Here is a 23348-nt window from a genome sequence, read left to right as displayed (position 1 = left end):
AAGCGTTGCTCGTTAGTAAGTCTATTCATGATGAAATGTCAAAGCATACTGAGCATCTTTCTCTTTGACACCATGTCTGAAATCCCACGTGATCTGTCAAATACTAATGCATGAAAATCCTAACCTCAAAAAAATCACCCGTTATGTAGATTAAAGCCCACCGTATTTTTGCAAAAACTATAATTAGGCATATGGGACCTAGGAGATGTTATTATCCGATTTTAATAATTTTTGGAACAGAAACATACTACTAGAAGAAAACAATTTCCTCTGAATTACATTAAATTATCTAAGAGATTTACCAATATTTTCGGTTAAAATTTACCCTTAGGCGCTGAGTTCAACATGTCCGATATCTTGGGTCGTGAAAAGTTATAGTCCGTTTTCGACAATTTTTTCTCAAGTGAAGCCAGAGATGATATGTACTATTTGTGTAAAGTTTTATTCCGCCATCTTCATTGGTTCCTTATGTATACATTATAAAGTGAAGGAATCAGATGGAGTTCAAAATTGAGTTATATGGAAAGTTGTCGTGGTTATGAACCGATTTCATCCATTTTTCACATGTGTCATCAGGGTGTCAAGAAAGTATTATATACCGAATTTCATTGAAATCGGTCGAGTAGTTCCTGAGATATGGTTTTTTACCCATAAGTGGGAAATGCCACGCCCATTTTTCATTTTATAAAAAAGTCTGAGTGCAGCTTCCATCTGCCATTTCTTATGTGAAATTTAGTGTTTCTGACATTTCTCGTTAGTGAGTTAACCCACTTTTAGTCATTTTCAACGTAACCTTTGTATGGGAGGTGGGCGTGGTTATTATCCGATTTCTTTCATTTTTAGACTGTATAAGGAAACGACTGAAAGTCACGACTGCAGAAAGTTTGGTTTATATAGCTTTATTGGTTTGCGAGTTATATACAAAAAAGCTATTTGAGGGCGGGGTCACGCCCACTTTTCCAAAAAAATTACATCCAAATGTGCCCCTCTCTAATGCGATCCTATGTTCCAAATTTTATTTTCATAACTTTATTTATGGCTTAGCTATAGCTAATTTTTTTTTTTTGGTTATCGCCATTTTGTGGGCATTGCAGTGGTCCGATCTTGCCCAATTTCGGAAGCAACCTCCTCAGGGTGCCAAGGAATACGTGTTCCAAGTTTCGTTAAGATATCTCAATTTTTACTCAAGTTATCCGTTGCACGGACAGACGGACAGACAGACATTCAGATTTTGACTCGTCTCGTCACCCTGATCATTTTGATATATATAACCCTATATCTAACTCGTTTAGTTTTATGACTTACAAACAACCGTTAGGTGAACAAAACTATAATACTCTCTTTAGCAACTTTTGTTGCGAGAGTATAAAAATATGAACGATATCAGTGCGAATTTTTAGGTTGGGACGAACACTTTAAAGAGTACAGAGAACTCTTTTTCATATCAAATATTGTAAACGTAGAACAAAGCATTAAAAATTTAGAAAAATTTCACAATCAAGCTTAGATCGATACTAATTTCTGTTCGCTTATATGATTCCTATAAATTAAGACACTTGCTATGAACAAAGGTTTTATTTAGAGTGAAGTTCAGAGAATTTGTAATATTAGAAGGGCTTGAAATCATTGAATTAGCTTAGGGAATATTTATCACCTATTTTCGACATTTTGTAAAACATAATTTTGGAAAGCATATGGGTCTTAACGTAAGTTCTTGTGAAGAGCCGTTATTTGGATACGTTTTTCGGACTCATTTTTAATACTACTTAAAATATATTGTAGTTCTTACTTTTTATGCTATACAGGTTAAGATTTTTGATTTGGTTAATTTTGTGACTTTGACCTGGAAAAACATAATTCGTACTAATAAGTTGGACAGCAAAATATATTTATAATTTGTTTTTACAAAATGTATCAATTCACTGAGAGCAATGGGTTATTCTGTTATAATTACTCCAAAACATAATTTAATATTATATATTTTAAACATAACCTCAAATAGTTTTAAACAATATTGCTTTCTTAAGATTATTGTAATCATTTATATATGAAATCAATACAAATATATTAATTCTAATAGATTTTACTGTAATAAAATACATATAAGAAGTGACAAAAAATAACTTATTCACAAATAGAACACCCCTAATGCATATACATATGTATGTGTTACATAACAGGTTGAACATCAAAGTATTACCACTTGCCTATCTAAAAAGCAGTGTATGTAATTTATTCAGCGCTAAAGCCGAAATACATTTGGTCTCTTATCTCTGCCTGATTTAATAATTCCTCGCATCTACTGTTTGATGATCGGTCGTTAGTCTTCTCTTTTTTTGTTGACTTCAAATGTTTTTTAAAGCCCTCAACTTGTGTATATCATACATACATACAAATTCTTTATCATCGCTGATAATTAAAATTCTGGCTATAAGCAAAACACCTGCGCGCATACACTTAAATGCCACTAAAATGTTGTTTACTTACACTTATAAATATACAAATACACACTTGCAAGTGTATTTGTATAGTTAAAGGTATTTATTTATTTATTTACAAAGCGTTAGTCATAAACATTTCTAGTCTAACTGCCACAACAATTGACACATTGCATTTGGAAATTAGTCGGCATATTTATTGGAATAACTTCACGTGCACATATGTAAATCAGTTAGTACTATATGTAATCTAAAATCAAATGCCTCTTTAAATGGAAATATAGATTGAGATCATATTATGTGGAAGCAAGGAGGGTGTGAATAAATGTGTTTGCAAGTTGAAGTGGGAAATAAACAGAGCAACTCAGTAGCAATTATTTAGAATTATTCAATTATTGTTAGACATTTAATGATGACGGTGTGGAGACAAAAGAGCTTGCGATAGATATCAGAAAATGAGTTGCTTGAAATTACATTAATTACTTTTTGAAATTTCATTATTATTATTTTAATGTAACCAAAAGTACTTGAAACCGTTGTAATATGGCTCATACTCAATATTTTATTTTTATATCCTAACTATACCATCAGTAGCGAGTCATTGATGCACTCGATGAATTTGGGGCTGAAACGAACGTCAAGTATATCATCTACAGTCTTCTTTGCGACAGAACTGCGGTTGCCGAATGGGGAAGTGCGAGTGCACTTGAAATAGGGGTACTCCTCAAGGTGAGGTGCTCTCCTTTACTCTAGATCTTGGTGGTGAATGCATTACTGGAAGAGCTCGTACATCATGGCTGTGGAGTGATAGCTTATGCGGATGACGTAGCTCTGCTGGTAGAAGGAAAATTCCTAAACACTGTGTATGAGATCACTCAAGGTTTATTTATCATTTTAACCTGCTGGGCGCAAAGAAGTAGCTTAGCCATTAGTCCCAGTAAGACTGAACTGGTATTATTTTCAAGGAGGTATATTTCATGGGGTCATATGTAGAAGTTCACGCAAGTGAGGAAAGTTTCTGATTGCCATTCACTTGGGAGGGGCCAGGAACGATTCTTTTGCATATGACTCAAGCAGCTCACGACTTCCGGTTTTCGACCAAGTATCCCCTGGGTAGCTAACAGACATCCGTTTGGAGGCGAGCTAAAGTGAGAAGGCGAAGCCCGCTTCTGCGGTTGTGCGTAGGGCTTGGGACTCACCACATAAAAAAAAATCTCCCCAATGAAAACTTCGGCTATAATCGCTTAAAGCGGTTCCTACGGCAAATATATATATATATATATATATATATATATATATATTTCATACCTTCCTTACGCCACTCCCCTCTCATTGGGAGGCTCCAGTCTACGACTCGTGGATAAGTTGAAATACCTGGGGCTTATCCTAGACAGGAAGCAGTTTCCTGTCGGAAGTTCTCAATTAACTCCAGTTTTCGGCTGCCAGACCATTGCAGCGTCTGTCAGGGAGAGGTAGCTGCCATCAAAGTAGCAGTAGATATATTACTTCAAGGTGCAGCATCCTTCAGAGAGGTGTGTATTCACTCCGATGACAGTACGTTCTAAGCTAGTAACTGCCTTCCCTAAATAAAAGCGTCAGCGGCAAATGACTGTAAAAAAATTCTCATGCCCATACGATTTGTTTGGCGCATACCTAAATATTTTGACTATTTTGACAGAGCGTTCAGAAGTAAAGTTGGCTGCGAAAAACGAAGTTTCTCTATTCAATAAAATTTCACAACAACAATTCAAGTAAACATTTTGATATTTGACGTAAAGTTGCCGCTTTCATTTAGGGATGGCGCATCGACGTTAAAGCTGAGCGGAAAAAAACGTTCCGCCAACGCTTTTATTTAGGGAAGGCAGTAAGGGAGTGCCTAATATCGTTATCAGTAGTTTCGAGCTTCTTTAAAATCCGACTTGTGTGGGTGTGGAGATCTACCCCTTAACCTCTAATATATATAATTGCTTGCGATCCTAAATGTAGGCAACTATTTAATGCTAATGTCTACAAATAGGCGTATACCTATAACGATAATATACTGCCATATCCAAACCCCTTTTTTTGAGTCAAGCAAAAGACATATCGTTCTATATTTTTATGAAGTTTTGAGTCATACTTTTGTTTACCATTGTACTTTGTCAACATTTTTAAACATTTTTGTATGCTTTGTCCGCAATTTGTGACGATTTAAGGAAGTGCTCGTAGCAATTAAATTTCTTACGACTAAATTAGACTATCTTTAATTGGAAGAAAACTATTTTAATTATTATGCTAGTGATATTTGCATATTTTTCGCCAACTTTCTATTGACTTAATAGAGCATAACTATTAGTTTATACAAATATGGAATTAGAAAAGTAAAATAAATTAATATTAGCAAGCAACAATAAAAAGATTTCATACGTTAAAAATTCAAAACCTCATTTACCTGAAAGCTACTAACTATTTTGTTCTCTTCTATCTCTTTAAGACTCTATATATCCTCCCTCTACACCAATTCTTTGACTATACGTTGAATTAGAAGTCTCTCTGACTCCGAAAATTCATATTTGTCACAATTAAACAGCAAAAATATACTAAACTAATACTCATATATATTTATATATACATATATAATATATAGCATGATCGTCTCGTAAAGCATAAATTGAGAAATAGCCGAGTCATAACAAACAAACGAAAAGTAAGTAAGTAAAGGAAATACAAAACACTGAAAAAAGTTTAGTATTGGTGAATTATGACATCAGCCTCTATTGGACATTGATCGAGACGTCGTGTCGGCCACTCGTAGATATCAACTGATCGCGCTCCCTACAAGCGTTGTTTGTACGACTGCTCGTGTGTTTGGCTGTGTGTGTTGGCGATCACTTCTGACGATCATACAGCACAATTTATTCGCCAATAATTAATTGTGTATTATGGCTCTTACGCTTTCTTACCGTTAAATCACTGAATGATTGCCAAAAATCAACACAACACAAAATGTATGATACAAATATATAATTGTTTTATGTACATACATACTTGTACAAAAATTGTTGGTGTTAATAGGCACATAAACCGATTACCGATTGACGTTCATCGGTTAACCAAACAAACAACGCTTTAATCATTTCTGCGATGTTTTCATATAATTTTTCAATTGCTTTCCGCCACAAATTAAACGCCTCGCTGGGTTTTGTTACACATTTTGGTTTTGTTTTGCGTTGGCAAGAAAATTCCAGCAGCAGTTGGGCTCAATAAAACACCTAGAGATTTCCAACAATTGGAAAAATTAAAAAAAATAAAAAATCTTGTTTGCTTATTTTCATAGTATTTTTCGGCGCGGTATGATTAATATATTAAGTCTGCGAAGGTGAAATTAGTGTTGTTCATGTGTGTATATATATACGAATGTGTTTTTTGAAAATTTTTAAATATGATTGCTTCGTACATAAACCCGCTGCGCGTAAATGGGTGTTGAATTGTTAAATTTTTTGGGGAAAAACAACAAAAAAACATATGTAATTATTTTTGAGGTATTTTGTACGTCAGTAGTTCGTTTAGCGTTGTTTTATTGATGAGAACGCTTTTGCTTTATATTTTCAATTATTTTGTTAGAATTTTGGCTAGGAAAATCTTGTGAGAAAGTTCACATTTTGTAACCAATGTTGACTTAACACTTCCTGCTTCCTTTTGTCATTCACTTTTTGAGATGTGATCATATGTTTAGGTATCCCAAAGCGGGTTTCAAATATAGTTTTGTAATCATTAATCTCCTTCTATATAGGCTTCAGAATTTTAAACAGTCATCAACTATCCCAGTCAACCTGATTTTTATTGTGAACTAATGTTAACATTTCTTACCTTGAAATCGCGAGAATATGCACGAAATGCCATTATGTCTAAATCTATCAGTTTTTGCTTCCTATTATGGGTAAGGGATTTTCTAAAGATACGATTCACACAAAATTCTGACTGAGATCGTACATTGGTGGTCTAAGACGAGTTGATGGAACCGAATCGTTTGTTACTACTGCGATCTTCGTGGAATGGTTCTAGCTTTCCCATATTCGGATATCCCAGAAATCTGATTTTTATATATTTCTATATTTGTTTGACTTTGATTTGTAGACTCTTTAGAGCTTTCAAAGGATCAGAGCAATCTTACAAGAATAATAAGTCTACATTTCCACAATTTTGAAACTAATTCGCACCTTACTTATCGATTAACTCTTCATGAAAGGAAAACAGCTCTATAAAAACTGCCGTTATAATATCAAATAGTTCTTTAAAAAGCATATGCCATCATTTCCGTTAGAATTATAGATCGGCAAAAAGTTTCCACCCCAAGTTCCTATTAAATAAAAGCTTTTAGTTTTAAATATGGATCTATTTTTAGACAACTGGATCTGACTCTGCCACCGAAACTACTAGAATAAAAGCGAACTAGTTTCTTTATTCAAATGTTTCTTATATTTCTTTTGGCAAATGATAAAAAGCCCTCATTATCTGCATTAAATATTTAGAGATATGCATAACAGATGTCTTGTTGCCATGTGTCGCAGTCACAGTGCTGTCAAAAGCTGTAGCGCGCCATGGATCTAGTCGCACGTCCACTCAAATCCAGCGTTCAGCTTCACGCTGGTGTGAATGAACGCATGAATTTGATACGATTAACAACAAAAAGAACAAATATATAATATATTTTACAAAAACATACGAAGTTTTGTTCATACATATATACGAATACAGTACATTAGGAAGCACGAACAAATGCCACCAAATATGAATTGTCATATGTTGACGACGCGTTGAAAGGCATACAAAAGATATTAGATATGAAAGGCGAAAAAACTAAAAAAAAATATTAAATATTCTAAAAAACGCGTGCTGGCGATTTAGAAACCCCACCCCGCTTGTCAAGTCTCACCGAGCTTTTTGTGTTTGAATTTTGCTTGCGCAGGAAATTTGACTACTTAGCGACTTGAGCGCCATGTGGAGTGAAGAGAAAAAATATATAAATATATAAAAAATAAACTCGTATGACTAACTAGACAAATAATTGTAGATTGGCGGAAAAAAGGTTATTAGGTATTATTATAATTTTTTTTTTAATAATAACCAAGAACCACCGTGTATTTATTTACATTTTCTATTAAAAATATTGAAAATTGAAATGAGTGCAAATACACGTTTTCATACGTATATAGTATTCATCTGTGTATGTACATTTCTTGTATTTATTCATAAAAAGCTCAGCAGCAGGCCGCGCATGCTTGCCGCGATCTGACCGAAATTGATTTTATGATGCCAAACGCCAGCGCAACGTCTGCCCCCACTGCTTTATCGTTTGTTGTACATACACATATAATATATTTGTATTTTTATAGTTATTGATTCTGTTAGAGTTAGCTCTAAGCGCGAAAAGCAGCACAGCCGTGCCTGCTGCGCCGTTATGAGCATTTAAAAAACGGTGAGAGCGCATAGAACAACTTAAATAGAGATTTCCTGTCTTTCATAAGCAACATAAATCTATAAAAAAAAAAAATATTTCTTAGCAGCTTTGAAGCGTTGTGTCTATACATATAAAAATATAAATTTACTTAACTGCTGCATCAGTTAGTGAGTCAGTCAGCTGATCAGTTATATATCTGTAACACATATATTAACGGTTTCACATCCGCCAGCAGGCCGTAATCCTATTATTTCTAGACTTTATTGCGTTTTTCGTTTATAATCGGCCAATTATAGGCTGACTTCAGCACAAACAAAAATTGTTGTTGTAATTATTTTTTATATTCTAAGCTACCCATATTCTTATTGCCGCTTATTTCATAATCTTTATACAGATTTCTTTTTTCAAACTGCTCACTCAAGCAAAAAAAAAATGAATAAATTTTACAGCACTTCCACGTAATCGCCATAACCTTGAAGATAGTTGTAGCGCCAGCTTAAATATATTTTTTTATTATTATTTTTTATGCTTATGCTAAAAACGGCCCTCGCAGCTTTTAAGCCAAAAGATTCCCTGTCTCTATTTGCTATGACACGTTTACTACTTAAATATACACATACATCCACACAACCACAATAAAGCTTATAAAGTTGTTTATTTATCCCAAATATGATTAAACATTTTTTCTCTTACCTTTTTTTCCCACTCTCCTTCACATTTGCTTTATGTACCATGGCGTAAAGCAAAGTAGCGCAAATTTGCTCTGGCTTTTGGCAATAAATTCCTCGTTATCTGGCTTTCGTGTTGCTGTGATTATGTGAGATAATAAGTAGAGTAAAGCTAGAAAGCTTGTTGTTCTTCTTATTTTATTTTACACTTATATTTTTTATTTAATATATATTTTCTTTGTTTATTTTTATTTTTCCTCGTTCGGCTATATTACCTTTCCCTGATAATGTGTCAAATGCATTATTTGTGCTCTGCTTTATTTATAAAGAAAAAGTACTGTTATGCGTTTTAAACTTTTGTTCGATTAAACAATTAAAGTGATTTTTGTTATGACTTGCGATTTTTCAAATTCCTTTCTTTATTATTTATGATTTCAGTGGGGGTTCTGGTGGTGCGAATGGAAGATGACCCAATTTTTTATAGTGTATCTTTGCATATAAGCCTATTTTGAATGTATTGATTTGAAGCATTTAACTTTCCATATCACATTGGCTCAAACAAGACTCGAAGTTGGGACGAGATTTTGATCGTTTGTTGGATTTTTGTTCTCATCCTCTAACGAATTGAGTGGTTGAGTGATTTAAAGACGTGACTACCAGATTAGGTTAGATTATAATAGGTTTTGGGCTGATGATCTTCCTGAGTCTATTACATGATATATCACCATCTATTACAGTATAAATCAGAGAGTAAATCAGAGAGTAATAGTATAAATCAGAGAGTAATACTCATTTGGTTTCATATAGGTGAGAAGTGATGAGTTTCCACCTTTCCAATCTTACAAAATCCAGCTGACGTTTTGAAGGATTCTGATTAAAGTTGGTTTATAAGGCCATAGATGATTCCATTCTCTATTAAGTGGTATATACATATACTACAGGAGAGCTTCAGTAAAACATTATTGAGGCTTAATTGCTCACTTTTTTTCTCCGTAGGAAAAACCTTTGTGTTCCTCAAGTCTAAAACAGGTATCAATGTCATTAAACGATCGGTTAGAAATTTGAAGACGATCTATCATAATACCTTTGGAATATAATATTATTGTGCGTGGATAAGTATTTAAGTATAGTTCTTCTTAAAGAAAGTACAGCAATATAATCTCAGAATATATGAGTATAAAATAGTTAAAAAGCGTCAATCAGTTTGTAAAGTAGCTTTCTTTCAATATATTCTAGTTTTCAATATTAATTGGAGAGAGAGAATAAATGTGTAATATTCCACATTTAAGTTCCGTCAGTCAATATGCAAATGGTGAAATTTTCCTGAGATGTTAAAGATTAGAACCTAAAATCCCTACTCCGTTACTTTAGTAGTTGTAGAGTACCCCTATATCCTCCTTCCACTTTGAAAACCCTGTCTAACCAACAGAGACAGAGTTGATGGATGCTATAATACAATAGAACGAATAGAATGACGAAACTCGTCATGTTTATAGGCCATTAAAGACAATGTTAATTCAATCCCTTCTCATGAAAGTAATCATTATGTGTTTAAGCTTTCTTAATCGGTCCACAAAGGCGGAAGTAATCGGTATGTGGTCAAAACCAAATATTTGGACACCAACTAATTTAGATAGCATATATTGGCCCATTAAATCGACATCTATGCGTTCGGTTCGTTCTCGAAACCAGCTCCAGATCAGTGTTATTTTTTAAGGATATTTATTCCAACAGCCGAAATGTCGAAGCTAGCTTTGTTTAGCTTTCCTCACAATTTCTGATCTGGATTGTTATTTCGAGGTTACTTTTATTTCTTAGTTGAAAATCCGGATGTTATTCTATAAATAAAGAATATCAAACATTTGAAATCGTCCATTTATAAAAGTTCAGAACTCTTTTTCTTTCTATAGAAAAATCAAGATCTCTATATTCTTATATTTACTAAGCTACCCGCATGAGTGCCACAATTATATGGCAGAGTGATAAAAATTAATCTCGTAGCCGGTAAAGCACAACGTGGACTTGGCGTGAAGTTGAAGCCTTCAACACCACGCTCACACAACTCGAAACACATATCTCGGATTTATATGGATGAGATCATTTGGCTATTTGCTCGTGTGTTTATTTATTTTCCACGCTGCATAATTGCAGTTGTACGCCCATGTCGAAGCGAGTTGCAAAGAAAATGAAAACAAAATGTGAAAACTCCCATTGTGTCGAGCAAAACGCTAACAAAACGCCGGTGGAAGACGGGCGTTGGCATACAACCAGTGCGGCAACAATGAAAATTGGCAGTTGGGCTTGAAATAGACAGACGGACAGACTGACGGACAAACACTGGTGATTTGAGCAGAGCAAAGCAGCGATGGCTGAGTAGTTTTACAAAAGCTTGACTCAAGTGTAGTGCAAACAAAGCGCGCTGGCGACGATGGGCACGACGGTGACAACGCAGCCTAGAACCGACGAAAGGAGGTGCGGATGTGGGCTCTTACTTTTTACTAGTTGTGGCGGACAATAGTCGCATTGGCAAATAAGTTCATTGGTGGACAAGACAATACAGTACATTTGTAAACGAAAACGTTAACACGAAGACGCCCTAAAACAAAGGCAAGAAACGAAAAAAAAGAACGTTTCAAAACAACAACAGCAGCAAATAATTGTACGCTTTATATGAATATAGAAAAGCATTTCCGATGCATCGATGCAAAAGCGATGAATCGCAGCAGATAGTGTTCACGGTACTGCCGGAGCTGGAGCCATAAGGGCACACAAAAGTCGGTGCCGCAGCCTCAGGCAGCTGCTCAGCTCGGCTGTCTGAATGGTCGTACGGATGTGTGTTTGTTATAGACAAGCGTCACAAAGAAACTGAGAGTTAAAAGGTGTGCCTACGGTGTCTCTTAACAGCTCAACAATGGGGCCCACCAAAGGCCGACGCGCCACCATTTAAGGGCGGTATGTGTAGATAGTTTGAAATTTATTATATTTTTCACTTTTATTGTTAACATTTCGTGCTATTTGCATAAGTGATGTATTACACAATAGTACAGCAAACTTTGAACTTAACATAAGACTTGCAAGAAAGGAAGAAGAAGAGCGAAGGAGCGAGCAACGCATTGCGAGTGCGTTCTATGATGGTCACTTATGCACTTGAGGACTCTTTTGTGCTTTCATATCGTTGGCAAACATCTTTTGGCGAATGTTCAGCGACATTGAGTTTTCTCTGTCCAAATGTGCGTGGAACCATCAGCAATGTAGCAGGTTCGATGGTGTTTAAACATTTTGGGTAACAATCAATTCATTTAGGGTGAACCATTATTATTCACATTCTAAATAAAATTGTTATTCTCCAAAGAAGAGTACGAGTGTTGAGTGATTTTTTTTATTTAAGAGTTATATATTGCTCCTCAGAGGTTAGGTTAGGTGTTATGGTAGATCCTCGAGACTCTGCTCGTACCTTCACAATGTAATAAACGTGCTTTGTGGTATTGTAAGCTCTTAAAAATCTATCCAAATTCTCTTCTAACGAAATCTGATAAGATAATTCATTTTGATTACAGGTATATGAATAACCGCATAAGATCCATTCTGCTTTCGCCTTGATTTGATTTATCTTTGATTACATGATTCTACCTCTGTGTCTATTTTTATATTGCCATCCGTTAAGAATTTTTGAAGATCTTAAACTAGCGAAGTCGAACTTCGCCGACATAAAGGAACTCACTGCTCCTCTGGCGATTTACTTTGCTACGGAATCATCTTATTACCATTCGAAATCAGCGGACCGGTTCCCAGGCAAAATAGATTAAGGCAAGACTTTCTTTGTAATTATTGCAAACTCTGCAAATTCCAGCAGAATCAAGTCTTATCAGGAAGTATGTAGCTTGCAATGAATAATGACTGAACTTGTGTTACCAAGAAAATATGTCCAATCTGAAAGAAAACTTGTCCCACCTTTTTCAAACTTTAAAGCTCTATCTCTCTCTTGCTCTCTATGGATAAATATTCGGTTATTCCGTTTTGGGCTGCGCACTATTTGTACCGATATTGTACTTCAAGTCTGAATCTAAGGGTCTCTATGTCCTAATTAGATTGTTTCAGAAGTTAGACTGAACCTGTAAATGTTAAAATTGATCCCTATGATTCTCTAAGTGATTCAGAAGTCGATAGCCTAGTTTTTATATTATTTGTTTGAGAGATTCTGTAGCGAGAGAGAGAGGGAGAAAGTGGTTGAGGGTTAGATAATCTCTTCAAAAATTAAAAAAATAAGGATCCTTTAAATAAGACCATCCCTAATAAACTTATAGCACTGAATTACTAAACTTTTCTTTTCACCATTCACTTGAGGATGTGTATTTGTACATCAAGTTGAATATATATGCATGTATCGGTATGTCTGCCCACTTGTACGCGCGCTGTTATTGCTCTTAGCCTGAGGGCAGCAATTACCATTTGTGCCAACTTTTACTGCATTGTTAACTAATTCGCACTGTTCCCGGTGCCAACTGCCATTGGGGTGCCATTAACTGACATCTGCCAACCTCCAGCCGCAATACGGGAAAATTGGCGAACACACCCGTCTTTCACTAATGGCGCAGCAGGTTTTCGCGCGCGGTGTCTGCGCGCATGCAAACAAACTCGTACATACACACATACATGTATACAGTCAAATATACATATTTACAAATATAAATATTCTAATAGTTGGCAAGAGTAATGCATTCGCGTTGGCTATATATTGCACACCGATCCTTCAGCAATTGCATATTGCCGCGCAGAAGGATACGTAAATCTTCCGAGTTGGGTCATAAATTCTAACAGTCAGCTGGAGACAGTCGTTCAATAGCAAGCAAGCACATTTGCATTGAAGAGTTATGAGCGTCAACTCAACTACAAATTGGTTATTTCGCTGATTTGTTTTTGTTGTTGTTGTTTTTTACCATTGCTACAAACACCAGCCACCAGCCACCAGGAAATGACAACAAACTAACAAATGTTGTATTTCTTAGTTGTCATTATCGGATTTATTTGCAACTTTTGTTGCTCATTTGTGTTGTTGTATTCTACTTCTTCCGAGAAAGGATGCCCACAATACCTGTAACGTTCTGTAATTTGCTTTGCATAGCGTCGGCATACTTAAATTTATATGAAGCGGAAAAATATAAATAAAAGTAATATATACTTAGAAGTGTCTTTAAGAATTGTTAAATATAGCTTTGACCAAACATTTCTATGGTAACTATAGGAGAAGGTGAAAATGTCAAACGCTTTCGAGAAAAATCAAATAAAATTTAGTTTAAAATCTATAATAATCCTAAAGTGCTTACATTATCGTACATATGGGCGTTTTTAGTTTTGCTAGAGGTTTTCCTATGTAAAATGCTCCTCTTAATAATATACACTTGGTAGAACTAGTTTATAGAAGCCTCGGAGCTTTCATACAAAATTAAGCTTTCACACCGTTAGTAAGAAGCTTTTATTTTAACAATTTAAAAAGTTAGAAAACCTATTAGTGTTAAAAAGCTTCAGAGCTTTCATATGTGAATATTTGAGCTTTCATGTTAATAAGAAATTTTATTTTAAAATTAAAAATTGTATATTCAAATGGAATTTGAACTCAACACTCTTCATGCGGTAGTCAAAAATAACAATTATGGGAGATGAATTTCTCCATTTTTTCACTCGCCATTTCGCCATTTATCACCAAATACATGGCATTCTTTTGCAGTATATTAATAATCTAAAGTGTTTGGATAACCCTAAATATTTGGACAGTATGTTTGGAAGTCTGATAGTTCGAGAGCCTAATATCCGCTGAGTTGAAAAATTTCCGTCTCTTAATTCCTTTCTTCCTTTGTAATGAACTGTAGATCTGTTGATACATAATTAGTAAGTATGCTCACCCAAACTCACCTCAAATTATGTATAGAAGTCCAACCTCTGGAGAATTCAGAATAAAAGCTGACATACTGTGGAAGATCTTATATAAGACTTTATGCCTAAGTTAAGCAATATTTGAGTTTTGAAATAAGGATTGTTTCAAAAATTAAATTCATTCATTCAATATCATAAGTGAAGAGCTCATCAGAATGTAATTTACAGTGACTAAGCCTTTTATTAAACTATTTTTAATGATACGCCTAATCTATATAAATAACTTTGAAATTCCCATCTATACAAAATGACTTCAATACCTCGTTGTTGCTTTCGTCATTGTATTGTTCTTTCTTCCTCGGTGGGATGGTCAAGGTGTGTCTGCTTAAGAATACTTACCCGCAATTAGCAGAAAAGGCAAGTTAGCCGTAAACTGTCCTGGCGAAATATCAGTTGTCTGTGGTCAGACCGCAGAATGGGTGCGGCATAAATACAATATGAATGAAATGAAAATATATTAAACTCGCCACAAGAGCAAAAAGTCCTTGCTGTGGGCGCACCTATATTCCTATATGTGCATATTTATACAGAAGTATATGTATAGTACTCGTATAAGGTAAATGCTGAAATGAATTGGCTTAAAGGCACATGCGATAATAAGCGCCAAGTTTTTCATTAAATTTATGGCCTTAAGTAAATTGCAAATATAAATGATGAAAGCTGATCAAAGGGTTTGATTTGAGCATTGTTTATTTACATGTATAGACATATATGCTATATGTATATATATATATGTATGTATAAATGACATGGCATGTTTGGATATATATACGCGTACATAATTTTATTAATTTTAATTAATCAATATTTAACCCTGTGCTCGACCAGAGAGTTTTTAAGTATTAAAATTTAAAAATAGTTTCAACAGTCCTTATTTATAATATGTTTTATAAATCAAGGTTGTTTTATTTCATCTCAAATGCACTGAAATGTGAATTCTTATCATGACATATGTCGAAAAACATGCTTTACAGTGCACTTTTGTTGGTGGAAAATCGATTAATTTAGGAATTTTTTAAGATTTCCAAGATGTGTGATCATCCGTCCAAGAACAGTCAACGCGACAGCACTTCACAAAATGGTTTGGGAAACCATTTCTGGCACTACATCACCAACAACTACAGACTCTATAAACGTTTATAAGTTTTAATAACACTGGATGGTCGAAGATTTATTCCAGAATTATTTCTGAAATGGTAAAAATCGATACAATGCAATCCTGATCATATATTGGTACATATGTTAATATCATCAAAGCTGCACACAGTATATTAGTCACTTAGTGATCTTCAAATCTTTTAGAACAATCTGGCATGAAATATAGTAACTATAGTCTTTCAAACAGTGGATTTAGGGTGTAGATAATTATTGAGGTTATGGTTCAAGCTTCTCAATCAGCCTAATTATGCACTTGTTCTGGAATACAGTAATTAGTTAGGTTAGTAATCATTTAACCCCTTTCAAAACGGATTTTCTTAAAGCCAAAAATCTTTTTCTTCATATAGAATGGGTCATTATGGCCCAAGTTATGTACCATAGGGTGGGTTTCTGAAAAGGATAACCAGGACAGTAGAAGTGGCCTGGGACAAGGATATCCCATCATGAACTGGTATTGCGTCCGCCATTTTCCATCAGATGTCTCTAGGGTCAAGCACTGGTCGATTAAATCGATTTTTTTTTATATCGATCTTGGAAATTTGTGTCAACATTAACCCAACAAAATATTTGTAGAGATCTGTTTGCATACCAAACTTATTCTCAACTGAAAAAGTCACTTTTTGAGCCGAATTCTCGACATTTGCGAAAAATTTTGCTTTTCTTTTTTAATTCCAGGAAAAGTGCGGCTGAGGCTCATCGACATTTGTAACCGTTTTTATACAAAAACAAGTAAGGAAGGGCTAAGTTCGGGTGTAACCGAACATTTTATACTCTCGCAATTTATTTATTTAACTTTATTTATATTAGGAGTATATAATTAATATTCGTTATATATATTGTATAAAGTCCATTGAAAGTTGGAAACCATAATATTAGGTTAGAAGCACCGAGTGTTCGATATATGGGGCCTTAAAAACCTATGGTCCGATTTCGGCGATTTTTAGAATGGGGCTGCCACACTATAAACATAGTATTTGTGCAAAGTTCTGCACCGATATCTTCACTAGTGCTTACTTTATATATTGTAAAGTAAACTATTCAGATCGTCTTCAAAGTTCTGGTATATGGGAAGTAGGCGTGGTTGTGAAGCGATTTGGCCAATTTTCACAACATATCATTGGGATGTAAGGAAACTATTACAAACCAAGTTTCATTGAAATCGGTCCAATAGTTCTTGAGATATGGTTTTTGACCCATAAGTGGGCGACGCCACGCCCATTTTCCATTTTGTAAAAAAAATCTGAGTGAAGCTTTCATCTGCCATTTCTTATGAGAAATTTAGTGTTTCTGACGTTTTTCATTAGTGAGTTAACCCACTTTTAGTAATTTTCAACCTAACTTTTGTATGGGAGGTGGGCGTGGTTATGATCCGATTTATTTCATTTTTTGACTGTATTAGGAAGTGGCTAAAAAAACGACTGCAGAAAGTTTGGTTTATATAGCTCTATTGGTTTGCGAGATATGCACAAAAAACTTAGTAGGAGGCGGGGCCACGCCCACATCCCCATAAAATATACATCCAAATATGCCTCTTCATAGTGCGATCCTTCATACCAAATTTTATTTCCATTGCTTTATTTATGGCTTAGTTATGGCACTTTATGTGTTTTCGGTTTTCGCCATTTTGTGGGCGTGGCAGTGGTCCGATTTTGCTCATTTTCGAAAGCAACCTTCCTATGGTGCCAAGAAATAAGTGCGCCAAGTTTCATCAAGATATCTTAATTTTTACTCAAGTTACAGCTTGCACAGACGGACGGACGGACGGACAACCGTTATGTGAACAAAACTGTAATACTCTCTTAGCAACTTTGTTGCTAGTAACTTTGTTGCGAGAGTATAAAAAAATTAAATTTACAAAAAAACGGCGGAAGCAAAGTTGTAGACCAATAGCATAAAGATAAGAAATCAAACTAAAAATATTTGGAATTTTTGTTGAATCTTTTATATTTAGTTATGATTTATACATGTTAAAATTAGTTAAATGAAAACACTCTGTGGGACATATGAGTTCGGCCAGTATTGAAAGGGTTAAGGGTCATGTATTTTACAATTTATGCACTCATTTAACATAGATTCATTTTGTGTTGATTCAGTAATTTTTAATTTATAATAAATTGATTTAATTGGTTTAAAAAGAATATGAATCTACTAAATACAAGAAGAAAATACATATATAAATACATATATAAATGATGATGAAAAATTAAAATAATATGTGAAACTAAAAAATATATTTTATTTTTAAATGAAAAAGATATAAAAAAATTTAAAAATATTTTTTTAATTAATAACAATTAAAAAAAAAATTATAATAATTATGTATTTAATTATCAAATCCCTAAAATACTACCAATTATGTTTTCTTTGAGTAAAATCATAAAGTTTGTGACCTTCAAGCTACTTTTTGTTAATTTATTTAATATTGTTGTTGTGTTTTTTTTGGTACTATATACATATGTTATCGCCTCATTAAAGCACATTAACACCTTTCAACTAGGTGCTGACCAACACTGTGCAACATTTAGATATAGATTTTTACACTCATTGCAACGCCAACTTAAACAAATCATTAAGGATTTTTCACATGCTACTTTTGTAGTACAAAATCGTTTCGTTGCGGATACTCATATGTGTCTATATACTCATATATATGTACATATGTGTATATATCATAAAATATATCTAATAATGTATGCACTAAGAAGTATGCAGCGTGAAAACACTTAATGGTTAGAATTTTCTCACATTAGTGTTGTCGAAGAGACGTTGTGAATGCTTGCAACGAAGCGCCAAATGTTGTGGCACACAACGCCTACATGTGAATGTACGTGTGTGTGTGTGCAGGTGACTGTGTGGCATGGCAAACAGACAAAAATGCGGCAATTAGCATTAGTTTTAACAGCTGGCAACACTTGAATGCAATCGCATCAATAAAGTAAAGTCAATTCTAAATACAAAAAAGTTGTTACATACATACATCACTATAAGCGCATAAAATGGAAAGGTGCAGCAAGAATATTTTGTTGCAAGAGCAAAGTTGCATATATATATACATACAAACATACAGCTAAAATGCCAAGCTCGACTTACGTAGAGTCTTTAGACTGCCAAAGGGGAGTTTGGCAGGCGCTGATGAAAAGGAGAAGAATCGTGTCAGCGATTTTCATTTCTCCAACAATTAATTGATGTCTTCAATTAAAAATGCAATGCACGATGGAACGCAGCAAACACATACAAACATACATACATACATAGCTAAGTATGCCGGCAATGTCCACATCTCAGCAGTGTTTGAGGAGAAAAGTAGGTGACCCATCATCATTAAGCATCATCAACAACAAAACAAGTGGTTGCACTGCACATTGCACCAACAAAACGCTGCGCCAAACCTGATCGACAGCACCAAACAGCTGCCGCTTGCACAAAGCTCCGCCATAGAAAAGTGCCTGACGAGTGGTGCATGCAGCCGCAGACATGATTTACAAAATGCGTGCACAGCCAACCAATTCAACTCATCGCAGTAGCCACCTCGTCGGTCGGAACGCATTCAGCGCGCCGGCATCCATCTCAGCATGACGCTGCAGACATTCCATAAAACACAATGGACTAAACGCAAAGCAACGATGCAATGAAATGCTTTTGCTGCTGCCAGCTGTGCCAGCTAAAATTACTGCTTGTTGTTGTTGTTATTGTCGCTACCAACTTACGCTAGTTGCGGGCATTGGCACTTGCGCCACTTTTACTTAATGAGCATGTGAATGGCATTGCCGGCAGCAGCAACAGCATTGACCAATAATCGTGATATAAAGGACACGCTCATATTGATGTTTGCCCGTATGTGTGTTCGTTTGTGTGCAGCGCTGCATTAAACTGAAATCATAAGCATAAAACCAGTCAGTCTATAACTCACTTACTTTCATATGAATCGATGTAATTAGCACAACAACGCCATTGAGAAGGGGAAAAGTGCTTGAAGTTACAGACGTGGACAGCTTATTGGAAGCGCTTGCATTTGTTAATAAATCCTGTTAGTGAAAATGTTTCCACTCTTTGATGTTTATGGAACTAAGGCTTTATTTGAAATCTAACAACTTTTATACTTACTTATTAAGTTTCGAGTGGTGCCGTTATAAAAAAAACTCAAAATTTCAGTGTTTATGACAGCTTTGGGCTACTATATTTTGGCGTAATAAACCCGATTTGATTTTAGGCCAGTTCATAAATCTCTTCTATATGACCTAGTTGGATCTATTTCATTGTCATAATTTAGGTTTCAGAAATATTAGGTTGGCAAATATATCCCTTCCGCTTTTTTGCTCTTTATTCAACGCTTTATAAAAAGTCGGATCGGATTTAGTTCAAATATGCGCCGTTTCCATTTAGACGGCAACTTCATAATATCCCCCGCTTAGAAGCCCCCTTCTTATTTGAGAAGAACTCGGACAGCCACTTTTCACAAGCCTCTTTTGAGTTCAACTTTACACCACCAAGGGCGTTCGCCATGGACAGGAACAGGTGGTAGTCACTAGGTGCTATGTCTGGGCTATATGGTGGATGCGATAAAACCTCCCATCCGAGCTTCCGACGAGTCATCAACGAAGTGTGTGGTCTGGCGTTGACCTGGTGGAACACTTTTTGGATGCTTCTGGTCGATTCAGATGGTTTAAAAGGGTTTGATGACTAACTCGCATCTCCTAGGCGATGATGAGAGATGCCACATGCCGGTCTAACTCGATGTTTTCCATGATTTGATCGGTATTCGTTGTCTCAGGTCTTCCGCAGGCTGGCTTATCTATGGTGTCGTTTTCACCTGCTCTGAATCGTCGAAATCATTCCTCCGCTGTTCGAAGTGGTAGAGTACCATCCCCAAAAACACCATTAATCTCACGGAACGTTTCTCTAGCGAATTTGCCTTTAACGAAGGAAAACTTTAAAATAGCGCGAATTTCGGCGTTAGTGAATTCTATGTTTACACGTCTATAACTGTTGAACGCAATATCCAAACTAATCATGCATAGCGTCGTTTTGTAGATTCAGGACCTTTCAAAGATGTATAGTATTGTCAGATACGAGCTCTGTAGCGATTTATACATAGGCTCGAAATTCAAAAGTCAAAAAGGCGATAGAGAGATATTTGTCAATCTAATATTTCAGAAATGTAATAGTTTTTTAAGGCATTTTGCAGATCTAGAACAAGAAATAATACTCAAATATCGTAATTTCTCTAAAATTGAGAAAATGTCGAATCGAACTGGTATAAAATTAACATACTGGTATAATTCAATATATCTCTAAAACGGAAAACAGTTCTACAATTTAGTGTGTTTCTTGTTGTGAATTCAATTGAATACGAGTACCTTGTTTCCTGTTTAATATAACCAACAGAAAAGTGACGAATCGAAGACGGCTATGATAAGCTATTAAACAATTATGATATCGATTTTGAATATCCAAGAATAAAGAAGCAGTGTAAGCGTCTTATGCCACATCTCATGAACTCGACTCAGCTGTTTACAGGAACACCTTTATACCTTCCAAGTTTTACATCTATATCCCTCTATCAAATTTTAATTTAAGACGTCACTAATTAGCGTTCCACCGCTGTAACTTATATACGAATATATACATTTAGACTCGATTTTCTTGCTTCTACTCGCACTTTAGTAGCTTTCGTTATTTTATTTGCTCCACAAATGTGCATTCCTGACACTAATCGTTCAATATCTTACACACTCTTTGCTTACAGATTGACGATGCTGCCATACAGGTGTACAAAGATGGTGATTATGGCGCCTATCTGGACTTGGAGTCCTCATTGGCTGAGCAAGCGGAAGAAATTGAAGGTCTTAATTCTAGGTGAGTGCGCTGGCATGGCATAACAACTTAATGTGTAATAAAATAAGTAATAAACAACAATAAAAACAGCAAGAACATAAAAAAAACAACAACAACAAGAATAATAACAATAATAATCGTAGCAAAGCTCACAACAGCGTGCATTTACCAGCACTTAAGTGGCAAAGTAGAAACTTAAGAATTTTCATTTCAGTATACAAAATTTTATTCGTTTTTATTGTTATTGTAAATTGTTGTAAATATTATATTCAACTCAGCATGTTGCAAATGAGCATTCTTGCTGGCGTTCATGTAGACTAAATGTAGGCGTTGTTATGTAATCTGAGCTTTGCAGATTTCACACCTACACCATTTCTGCGAAGTTAAGTCATTTGTGAATTTCTAGCGTTGCAATAACAACAACTCTGTTCACTGAAGTTATGAATAATATTCTCAATTGGAATTGCTTAATTAAGAATATGCGCTCGTATTACTCATTAGCCGGTTTGATTGTGTGTGCGGAGGAGTGTATTATACTGTATTATATTTGTTGTTGTTGTGTTCTTGGTAAACAATGCCGCATGAATGCTTAATATTATTATGCGCCAACAAACTAAGCAGTGTTGCATTCTAATATATTTGAAGTTATGCATAGGGGCATATAAATGCATACCGTAGGTATTCAATTAAGTTTTTATTTGAATTTTTAGATTTTGCTTAACTCCTTAAGGGCCAATGCGGCAAAAAATATACAAGGAGTTAAAATTTCCGTAGTGTTGTAGTGTGTTGGGAGTCCATATATAGCCGTGGAAGTATTAGGATTTCAGTTTTGGACCACATACACGTATACAGCAAATAATTAATTATACAATCCCTACTAGATATTTGAAGTTCTGAATCCTACATGTTAAACAAATGATTCGAACTCGTTAGCACCGAGTGAGCAAATGTGACGTATACGCCCTGGCTTCCCATGTCCTTTTGGCATTAATTTAGGATTTTTGTTACAGATTTCATAAAAAAATATAAATTATTTTTGCTGTCGTTGCATCCGACTGGTCAGTCAGTTAAGTTGAATTAATTTTTGGTAAATCGCAATTCCGTTTAATTAAGATAATTCTTTAAGATTTCTAGACCACGGAGAATTTGTCTCTCTTATAGGAAACTCTTTAAATTATAGAATCAATTACTAAAGATATATACTGCACATTTTACTAAATTATTTGAAGAAAATATTTAAACCTTTTACAGTTTTGATTATTTTTAATTTAATTGATCAATTAATTTTTTCTGAAATTGTTCCCTAGTTATATCATGATTCTATATAGTTGTTCTCAAGAAATTTTTAAATAATTCGTCGCTGGAACATGTTCTAATTGAGGGGAAAGCATATATTTTGAAATGCATGTTTAGTTAGACAAAAGAGTAGAAATATAATTGTCTGGGTAGTATGAGTCTTCATCTCATCCTACAAGTTTTGAGTCGCCTGTGAATGGCTGGTAGGTAGGTAGGAGTGCTGCCATATCATTTTATGGCCCAATTAGCACTAGATGTGCCATTTTGATACACTATTCGCTGACCTTGTAATTTACTGTTATCCCGTTTCATCTTTCCGTTTAAATTACTTTGTGTTTTCGATCAAGCTACTTATATCCGATATGCCATTCAAGGCTTGATGCCTGATGGCTTCCAAGTGTCCTGTATCGGATCTGCGATAGGGCTGGACATTCACAGAGAAAATTGAAAATTGTTTCCTTATTTCCCTCCAGTTCACAGCCTCGACAAATGTTATTATAGGGTATGCCCATTTTCATTGCATGTTCTCCAAATCGCCAATGACCTGTTAGAGTAGCTGTAAGTCTGAAAATTTTTTTCCTT

At 35.0% G+C, this 23348-nt stretch overlaps 1 protein-coding gene across 8 annotated transcripts in view; it reads left to right on the top strand.

Moving 5' to 3' along the window:
• LOC105210497 (FH1/FH2 domain-containing protein 3) overlaps nt 1–23348 on the top strand; it is a 123076-nt gene that overhangs the window by 71594 nt on the left and 28134 nt on the right. For all 8 annotated transcript variants that reach the window (XM_011181504.3, XM_011181501.3, XM_011181502.3 and 5 more), the window contains one exon: nt 21382–21491. In XM_011181504.3, the coding sequence (XP_011179806.2) occupies nt 21382–21491 (110 nt within the window). The remainder of the gene's footprint in view (nt 1–21381; nt 21492–23348) is intronic.

Source organism: Zeugodacus cucurbitae, chromosome 4 (assembly GCF_028554725.1).
Source record: "Zeugodacus cucurbitae isolate PBARC_wt_2022May chromosome 4, idZeuCucr1.2, whole genome shotgun sequence".
Taxonomy (NCBI): Eukaryota; Metazoa; Arthropoda; class Insecta; order Diptera; family Tephritidae; genus Zeugodacus; species Zeugodacus cucurbitae.
The sequence above is the reverse complement of the archived record's forward strand: the minus strand, read 5'-3'. Positions and strand labels throughout refer to the sequence as shown.